The sequence below is a fragment of the Sander lucioperca genome, chromosome 6 (assembly GCF_008315115.2).
Source record: "Sander lucioperca isolate FBNREF2018 chromosome 6, SLUC_FBN_1.2, whole genome shotgun sequence".
Lineage (NCBI taxonomy): Eukaryota > Metazoa > Chordata > Actinopteri > Perciformes > Percidae > Sander > Sander lucioperca.
In genome coordinates this window covers 21,554,151-21,564,150 of record NC_050178.1, presented here as the reverse complement: position 1 = coordinate 21,564,150, position 10,000 = coordinate 21,554,151, and the positions used below count along the sequence as shown (strand labels likewise).

Here is a 10,000-nt window from a genome sequence, read left to right as displayed (position 1 = left end):
CCTCGCCTTCTGAGCGTCAAACAGGAAATGAGGCCAAATAAAAACAGAAATCAGCTGACGGTCGGTGGCCTGCGCACCTGTCTGTCTGTGCGTCTCACCTGTCTGTCTTTCTCTGATCTGTCGTGTCTCTCGTGATGCCTGTCCTCCTTCAGGTCCGCAGTAAACAGCTTCTCTTCGCTGAAGCTCTCAGGCTCACAGCAGCAGCAGCAGCAGCAGAGCGATGCATCATGGGAAGTAGAGTCTTAGCTACGTGACGCCAGCCAGCCAGACCCCCTCCCCCTAAATCTCCCCCTCAGATGACGGCAGCACTGTGGGCTTTTGTCTGCTCTGAGTTTAGTCTGTCAGGGTAGATTGGAGCCGCGAGCGGCCACTGCGCATGCGTCAACACACAGCATCAGCATCAGCAGACACTGCTGCAGCGTTCATGTATTTCAGCTTTCACTGACACTCTTGGTTGCCGATGTTGTTAATAATGTTATAAAATCCCCAATTTGGGATCACACTGCTTTTGGAACATGTTGGATTGTTTATATTGTAATTTTTGAATCCAAAAACGTCAGAAAAAGAGTAAAAACGTCATAAAATGCGACAGAAAGGGATAAAAACAGCGTTGATTGTGTAGGTTTTTTAGGGTTCAGAAGCCTTAACCTAATCTGACCCATTTTCAAAGTTATTATATCAAAAATTTGGGTTTTCTTTCAACCAAATTGTAAAAAAAAAATATCGTGGATGGTTCCCTACAAGTTAAATACATGACCAGTTAACTACTTTCATTGAATTTCGCTGTTTTATTCAAATGTATTGTAGCATTTGGAGAGAAAACTTGATAAAACAACGTTGAAAAGAATGATAAAATATTTTGGAAAAAGCTTCAAAAACGTGGCGCAAAAAATAATTTAAAAAAAGCGCAGAAACAAACAGAAAGAAATAAGTTCAAATTTCTAATCTTGACCCAGAAAAAGGGCCAATCTAAAAACGCTTAACGTGAAAAATTTACCGTAGATTAATGTACCTAAACAACGATCAATTATCACCAAATTTCTCTCTCATATTGCTCCTCATAACACCTAAAAACTGTCAAAAATCTAACCCAAAGTCCAATTATTATAGACGTTATCTGACATTGCTTTTTCACGTTAACTTTTTCCTTACAATAGGCTCTACTAAAGCAGAAACGCTTAATGTCAGCTAACGTCTATAATAATAGGACTTTGGCTTAGATTTTTTGACAGCTGTCAGTGGTTATGAGGAGCAATATGAGAGAGAACTTTGGTGATAATTGATCGATGTTTAGGTACATTAATCTACGGTAAGCTTTTCCACGGTAAGCGTTTAAGATTGTCCCCAGAAAAGGTGCTTGGTCGACGGTTAAACCGATTCTTGGTTCTGGAAGTCACTTTCTGACATTCAATATGTCCATTAACGTGTCATTAAATGCTGATATAAAGAGTTTTTAAGTCTGTAAACACAGCAACCAGCTACGAGAGGAAACATGATGAGAAAACGTTTGATTTTTAACACTTTTAAACGTTGATAAACGGACAAAAAAAGGTCAAAAGGAACAGAATTAGACTTACTTCAGTAGTGGCTGTTCGCGGGGTTCGGTGAACGTTTCCATGGAAACCTGCTGTTAGGCTGAGGATTGTGGGTAGTGTAGTTTTCTCCACGGCGTCTTCAATAAAACGTGTTTTTCTTGAAATATTCACACTTTTTCTCTCAAAACAACGTTACAGAGCTTTTTTATTTACTCTTTTTACTACACTGATGTGATTTAAAATGTAGTACAGTACAAAAACTACACACAAAACTAACAGTAAAAGTACACAGAGAAAAAAACTCAATTACAGTAACGTGAGTAATTGTAATAGGTTACTTTCCACCGTTGAGTACATTTTAATTCTGTCTTATTTAACTAGTAATCCACAAATATTAAGAACCAAACAGGGTTTTTTTCTTACTTTATACTACATGTTTGCAGTACTGTTATTTAATAAACGTCATACTACATGTTTGTAGTACTGTGATATTGAATAAACTTCATACTACGTTTGTAGTACTGTGTTATTTAATAAACTTCATACTACATGTTTGTAGTACTGTGTTATTTAATAAACTTCATACTACATGTTTGTAGTACTGTCATATTGAATAAACTTCATACTACATGTTTGTAGTACTGTTATTGAATAAACTTCATACTACATGTTTGTAGTACTGTCATATTGAATAAACTTCATACTACATGTTTGTAGTACTGTGTTATTGAATAAACTTCATACTACATGTTTGTAGTACTGTCATATTGAATAAACTTCATACTACATGTTTGTAGTACTGTTATTTAATAAACTTCATACTACATGTTTGTAGTACTGTGTTATTTAATAAACTTCATACTACATGTTTGTAGTACTGTGTTATTTAATAAACTTCATACTACATGTTTGTAGTACTGTGTTATTGAATAAACTGTATACTACATGTTTGTAGTACTGTGATATTAATCTGGACTGTTTAAACAGGTCTGAAGGATCAGTCTCAGGGCAAAAATACCCACTTACTTCCTCAATCTCCCAGAATGCTTTGCCGGCCTCTGCTGTCACTCAGTGACGTCACATAGAAAAACGACCAATATAATTTAAAGTGACAGTAACACATTTACTGTTGTCTCTTTGTCTTTGTTTAACTAACAGGGGGTGGACAAAATAAGAGGAACACTCCAGTATGACTCAGCACATTGATAATTGGGGGTTTCCGAGTCTTAAACATTAACTGTAAACCTTCCTGTAGACCTCAGGTCTAATCTGACCCATATTCAACATGTTTCTATCAGAAATTTGGGTTTTTAATCAACCAAAATGTCAAAAAATAGCATGGATGGTTCCTTACAACGCTCTTCACAAGTTAAATACATGATCAGGTCACTACTTTAAATGAATTTGGGTGTTTTAGTCAATAGCATTTGAAGAAAACTAAATTATAAAAGAAAGTTGAAGAGACAAAAATGTCAGAAATGGTTTCAAAACGCAGGAAAAATGTGACCAAACATCGTACAAAAGAACTTTGGTGAAAAGCGACAGAAATGTCGAAAAAGACGTCCACAACATTGGAAAAAAAACAAGTTAATTTGACCCAGAAAAATAAGTCGTTAATTACAAAATACTTTTTTTTGGACACTTTTGTCCCTAATTTTGCCGCGTTTTTGTCTCCTGACGTTTTCCCGCCCAACGTTTTTGTAGCATTTTGACATTTGACGTTACTTTCCCACTTCCACGATCACACACCAACAACTTATTACCACTAGTTTCCTCATTTTTGGAATTTATGGTCCCTACCCCTCATGTAGCCTGTATGAAATGATATCCAACGTCTGAGTTAAAGAAGCAGAAAGTAATATTTAAGATCAGAGGAAGGTGTGTTGATGGATAATCAGACTGTCCAAGGGAAGTCAGAATAATTCTAGAAAATAAACACCAAATCAAATCAAATGAAAGTAGTGACCTGATCCTTAACTGTTGGTGTGAAGAGCGTTTCATGGACCCCTCTGTGGTACTTTGGGTATTTTGGTTGGTCAGCATCAGTGAGCATTTGAGGAAAATTAAGACCAGTTTAAAATTATTTCATACATATAAAAACAAGTATTTACAAGACTTTCTAAGGCCTGATGTTTACATTTTAGACTTTTGGGCGCCCAGATAGCTCCGTTGGTAGAGCAGGCGCCCATATACACAGAGGTTTAACCCCTCGATGCAGCGGCCGCAGGTTCGACTCTGAACTGCAGCCCTTCGCTGCAGGTCATTCCCTCTCCCTCACCTTTCACGTCTTCAGCTGTCCTGTCTGTCTGAAGGAGAGACAGACAGGCGGTCTGAAGGAGAGACAGGCGGTCTGAAGGAGACAGGCGGTCTAGAGGAGAGACAGAGACAGACAGGCGGTCTGAAGGAGAGACAAGAGATCTAGAGGAGAGACAGACAGGCGGTCTGAAGGAGACAGGCGGTCTAGAGGAGAGACAGACCGGCGGTCTGAAGGAGAGACAGGCGGTCTGAAGGAGACAGGCGGTCTAGAGGAGAGACAGGCGGTCTAGAGGAGAGACAGACGGGCGGTCTGAAGGAGAGACAGACGGGCGGTCTGAAGGAGAGACAGACCGGCGGTCTGAAGGAGAGACAGACGGTCTAGAGGAGAGACAGAGACAGACAGGCGGTCTGAAGGAGAGACAAGAGATCTAGAGGAGAGACAGACAGGCGGTCTGAAGGAGAGACAAGAGATCTAGAGGAGAGACAGACAGGCGGTCTAGAGGAGAGACAGGCGGTCTAGAGGTGAGACAGACAGGCGGTCTGAAGGAGAGACAGACGGGCGGTCTGAAGGAGAGACAGACAGGCGGCGTTTTGATGGATCATTTTTATTGTTTCTGTACAAACAAGAACATCGACGGCTGCTGATGGTTCCTCTTTACACTCGGGAGGGATACAGCATCTGGAACACAGGAAGTCACACTGTCACAATAAGACACACAGGAAGTCACACTGTCACAATAAGACACACAGGAAGTCACACTGTCACAATAAGACACACACAGGAAGTCACACTGTCACAATAAGACACAGATGCAGACTCCAGATGAAGTGTGAGCCGTCTGACAGACGTAGAGCTGATGAATCAGGTAATCCAGGGTGATTCCAGCGTGTTAGATGTGAATGTGTTCTAGTGTCTCCTCTCCTCTGGGACACTGAAGATCTTTGAGTTGTGGACAGAACTAGACATCTGAGGACACTTATCTTGGGCTTTGGGAGACTCTGATCCACATTTTAGAGACCCCACACACACATACAGAGACACACACACACCCACAATCAGGTGATTTAGCTCGTCTTTGCAGAGACTACTGTAGCCCCCCCCCCCCCCATGGAGGAGCCTGTGCGTCCCTGTGTCGTACTTTTCTCCACACAGAGAGCCTGACTTCCATTATAAACCCCATCCGACTATTTTAATTTAACTATAATACCATTTTTAGAGGTGCAACGATGTGTGTCAGCGTGTTAGATGTGAGTATGTTCTAGTGTCTTCTCTCCTCTGGGACAGGACACTGAAGATCTTTGAGTTGGGGACAGAACAAGACATCTGAGGACGTTTACAGTCATGTGAACAAATTAGGACACCTGTGCTAAAGTTGACTAAAAAGAGGAATAAAAACATTAGAAATAAAATTAAAAAAAAGAGGAAAAACTCCAACCTTTAAGGACACCAATTTTCATTTTTTTAATTCCTCTTTTTAGTCAACTTCAGCACGGGTGTCCTAATCTTTTCACATGACTGTATCTTAGGCTTTGGGGAACCCTGATCCACATTTTTCACCATGTTTTGACATTTTTAGAGATCAAACTAATCGAAAATAATCAGATTAATTGGTTATGAAAATAATCGTTAGTTGCAGCCTTTATAACTATCTGTTTTAACTGTAAGGTGTCCTTGAGAGCTATGAAAGGCGCCCCTAAATAAAAAGTATTATTATTATTATTATTACTAACGTTAGGTCACATGACCACCTGTCTTAAAGGGGAAGGCTCGGCCGGTAACGATCACGTAAAAGGACAACGGTCACAGTTTACTTTTCTATCAAACGGCAAAGAAGTTGTAGCACCAACATCCCAACGTCCTGCGATGAGAGTACGCCGTACGGCGAGGTAGACGAGGAAACTAAAGGTGGTGCAGCCATGACCACGGCCCAGGCACCACCATCTGGAGACACACGCCCATCACATCTCAGAGGACAGGCTCAGGTCTGGAGGGTCTGGTCTACAAGCCCCAGATATTCAGACCAATGTTAAATACAGAACCACCTTAATCTTCATAACCACCTGTGATGTTCTACCAACATGTTCAGGTTCACAACACGGAGAGGCTGATCTCATGAAGGGCCGTGTGTATGACACGCCAATTAATATTCCATGTAGGCGTGTTATCAAGACGCACAAACGCTTTTTAGTGCGTTTATCAACGCAATTCGCCCGCCATTGATCTACATTACGAGTGAATTTTCGACAGCGAGTAGTATAAAGGGACGTTGGTCCACATAACCGGCAATTTCCACTGGATGCGGAATGTCTGTGGAGTCATTAGGTTTCCATTAAAGTCAGTGTGTGTGTTTCCACTGACTGCAGAACGTCTGCGTCCCGACTCCGTCCCAGCTCCGGCGGTCCCAGCCCTCCGGAGCAGATACCAGAGCTTCTATTGTTGACGGACGACGGAGAGCTCCGCAGCAATTCAGCACAATTCAGATTGTGCGGGACAGGAAGTCGAGCACAGAAACAAAATAAAAATCTGGTTAATTTTCAAAGTAAAATCCAGCGTGCTCACGGCGGATCATATTTCCCTGCACTACACCTTGAAAACACAGCTCAGAGTAGTTTCCCCTCTACTCCTCTGGATGGAAACTAACTGGTGGTGGTTTTGTGGTTCTGTTTATAGAAACTACATCCTGTTATATCGTGCGAACATACGTGAACTCGCGAGATCTCGTGGTCGGCTGGCCGCAGCCGTTACGCAACAAATCCGGACCTGGTGGGTGTTGACGGACGGCGGAGCACGCAGCCGTTCCTCAGCGGAGCCGGTCCGCAGACGTTCTGCATCCTGTGGAAATCCACAGTCAGGAGGTTGGTTGGGTGGCGGATGGGAGAGCCGGGTTCACGTCCCGTGGAAGGCGATTTTTAGCCGTTTTTTTTTGTTGTTGTTATTTTTCTTTAAGCCTTCCCCAATGTCTCTTTCCTAAACCCAACTGTTTGTTTTCCTAAGCATGTTTTGTAGGGCTGTCCTGGACTAAAGAAATTCTTAGTCGACTAACACTTAAATGATTTTGTCGATTAATCGATTAGTTGCGTGCGATGCTTAATTACTCATTTCCAAGAAACTTATGAGCACATTTCTGGTAAACACAAGATTTAAAGTGGTGCTTTTGCAGGATTAATTGTGGAGAAACTCAGTTTTACAGATGGTTCATTAACTACATTTATATTGTGCTTTTCTAGTCTTAACCACCTCTCAAAGATCACAGCTCTGTCGATTACATCAACTAATCCATTAATCCACTAAATCATAGAAGTGGTAGTCGACCTGAATATAACAGTGAGGTTAAGACGATGTGAAATACATTTATTAATCATATTATTATGCTGTGGTAAATATTCCATGACTCTTCCAAACTTTCTGGGTCTTTTTATGTTTCCAAAACCTGTCCAGGCCTGGAATTTACATTTCTTAAATTTCCTAACTTTTCCAGGTTTTTCCAAAACGTATGAACACTGTGACAATATTATGTTATGAATACAAAACATTATGAAGTGTAACGTTTTCTATTTTGAAATATTGAGTAGAGTAACCGACCGCCCCTACAGTTGGGCATGCACGTGAACTGCAGATTGTTGTAAACGTAACCATCATAGTGTGAAAGTGATAGTTTTACTGCTGCCGTTAGCAGCGAGACATCTCTGCTTATTCAGGGAGTCAGGGCTACAGCACTCACAACTGTGACTTTCAGGCGTAGGCTGCTCCCGTACGGATCACATCAGCTGTTACAATGACCCGTACCAAAACACGGGGAGAAGTATTTAACGCGACATACCAGACGTATTATTTTTACAGGTTATGAAACTTGTGGAAACTCCCTGCTGGACTGATGAGCCTACGTCACTCCTTGGACTCACACATTTGCGCACATGTGCAACTTTGCCATTTCCTTTTGTAGTTCTCTGCGGACATGAGTACAGCTGCTCCTAAAGTTGCACGATACTTCGATAAAGCTTCTGTTGTGTTGCCGTGTGCGTTATTGAGAACGTAAGTGAACAATTGTATGTCCATGCTGGCGTTGCATGTATTGTTGAAGTGCATTTCACCGTGCCATTCGCTCCGCTGGTCTATCACGTGACTACTGGACCTGTATGTTGCTGCTATGTTCATTTGTGGTCTTAGAGCGCCATCTAGTGGCCAATAGAGGTAACTGCACACTAACCTGTATCCTTTACTACATTGGATTGGGTTAATTTCCATTACTATCCAGTATTGTTTGGTTGTTTCCATAGCACTACTTACTGCATGGCAATTATGTATATTGCCTATAAGTACATATATTGCAGAGTGATTGTACACTTATTCCTCTTTAATCTATATATATGTGCATTTGTTATGTACGGGTTATATTTACATATTCTGTATTTCCTTATTTTACAGAAAACCACACACACACAATTACGTACTATCGCAAGCAGCAACCACTGTATTCACCTGCTGGAATTGGATGTTAATAAATCTGTTGAACTACAACTGAAGGTTGCAGCGACTCTTACCAGAGTACATAGCCAGCTCGGGTAGCGTCAGAGAATACCGTACACAGACTTCACAAAACTGTCTCAACTTAATACTGATGGACAGCGGTGCGGCCCAACGCACAGACAGCATGGTCACCGGGAGAGTGCGGTACGTTTTGGCGCTCGTGATGTTCCTCTCAGATAACCTTCCACAACGATCGCAGGCTCTTTGGTGGAGCTCTGCTCTGAATGAAGTCCCATCGTGACAAACGGACTACTTACGGCGTGACATGAAGACAGGAACAACAGGCACGGTGAGCGGTCATTACATTCACCAATACCCGAACTGTGCCTTCCGCAAAAAAAATCAAAAGGAGCCGGATTTGCATGATTTACAAGAGCCTGATTTTTAAGTCGGAAGAGCCAGATTTCTGGAGTTATCCGGAAGAATCACACCCCTGATAATATATCAGCTTTAAGTCTTTTATTCTGAAAAACACAACGTTCCTCTCCGCTGTTTACACGGCTAATGAAAGTGAATATTCCTGTTTCCTGCAGCCGTGCTAAACACGATGCTTACCAAGTTCTGTTATTGAAGGAATAACCCTCTGTCACAAAGTCAGAACAAAGTGACAAAAATGTCACCAACTCCAGTTCGTGTGTGTCTCTGTGTGCGCACCTGTTTGTGTTTGTGCGTATGTATGTAAACATTTTAACAAGACATTTCATTCCTCAATTAGCATACGCACAGAGCTGACCGTGAACTCACAACCTGCAGTGAAAAGCCTGATTGAGACGCAGATATACGTCCAGAGAACGCCTCTAAAACCTGAATAATACCACAACATCACACACGTCTTCATCTGATAAATGTTTCAACTCTTAAAAACCCAACCGTAGCGGTGTAGATGTGCCTGGCGTCCCTGAACTCACCACTCTGACTCTGTGTCCGATGGCTTTGGCCGGCAGGTTGCTGCTGAACTTGGCGCGGACCATCCCGCTGCAGCCGTGGGCCCGGGTCACCTTCCCCCAGATCACACGCGTCTTGTTGGGCTTACCGCCCGGCGTCACCGTGTTCCTAAAGACACAGAACAGGGCTCGGTTAGAGAGACACACACACACACACCTCCAAAATCACCAAACCCACCAGACTCCATGTAAATAATCACTACTTTTATCATGGTAAAACACACTTCATTCAGAGTGGACGGAAACTAAATTAAACTATCAAAAGCCGTCTTGGTTCATCTTTCCACTGTTCCAACAATCACCACTCTGGTTTGGTTGAAATAAACCCTTAATTCACCCATTTACATGTGGAGATATGCTGGCTCTATACACGCTAAAAGTCCTGATTATTTACATGGAGTCTGGTGGAGATATGCTGGCTCTATACACGCTAAAAGTCCTGATTATTTACATGGAGTCTGGTGGAAATATGCTGGCTCTATACACGCTAAAAGTCCTGATTATTTACATGGAGTCTGGTGTAGTTTGGTGATGGTGATTTCGGGGCTGTTTCATGTTAAACTAAAAGGATCTTACTCTTTAACTAGAAGCTCTATCTCTGTAGGGATCCATCCCATAATGTTTTAGTGTGTGTGTCTTACTTCTTGGCCTTGTAGACGTAGGCGCAGCGTTTCCCGAGGTAGAAGTCCACCTCGTCTCTGCTGTAACATCCCTCCAGCTTCAGGAGAGCCGTGTGT

The 10,000-nt window shown here is 42.1% G+C and overlaps 2 protein-coding genes and 1 long non-coding RNA gene across 7 annotated transcripts in view; 1 reads left to right on the top strand and 2 right to left on the bottom strand.

Annotated features, from left to right (window-relative positions):
* Positions 1 to 339, bottom strand: part of abcc5 (ATP-binding cassette, sub-family C (CFTR/MRP), member 5) — a 36,617-nt gene extending 36,278 nt beyond the window's left edge. Inside the window, exon 1 of one of the 5 annotated variants that reach the window (XM_036002075.1) lies at positions 99 to 339. The gene's annotated coding sequence lies outside the window, so the exon portion shown is untranslated. Of the gene's footprint in view, positions 1 to 77 lie in introns of all 5 variants that reach the window. The other 4 variants (XM_036002074.1, XM_036002072.1, XM_036002073.1 and 1 more) reach the window with 4 other exon arrangements.
* Positions 340 to 692: 353 nt separating this feature from the next.
* Positions 693 to 2,963, top strand: LOC118495255. The gene is made up of 2 exons (XR_004897594.1): positions 693 to 725; positions 2,873 to 2,963. It is a non-coding gene; the product is annotated as an uncharacterized LOC118495255 (long non-coding RNA).
* A 1,417-nt stretch (positions 2,964 to 4,380) lies between these two features.
* rpl35a (ribosomal protein L35a) overlaps positions 4,381 to 10,000 on the bottom strand; it is a 7,217-nt gene continuing 1,597 nt past the window's right edge. Inside the window, exons 3-5 of the mRNA XM_031303825.2 lie at positions 9,905 to 10,000; positions 9,228 to 9,372; positions 4,381 to 4,470 (exon numbers count right to left, since the gene is read on the bottom strand). The exon at positions 9,905 to 10,000 is cut by the window's right edge and continues 57 nt beyond it. Of these exons, the coding sequence (XP_031159685.1) occupies positions 4,447 to 4,470; positions 9,228 to 9,372; positions 9,905 to 10,000 (265 nt within the window). The 3' untranslated portion in view covers positions 4,381 to 4,446. The remainder of the gene's footprint in view (positions 4,471 to 9,227; positions 9,373 to 9,904) is intronic.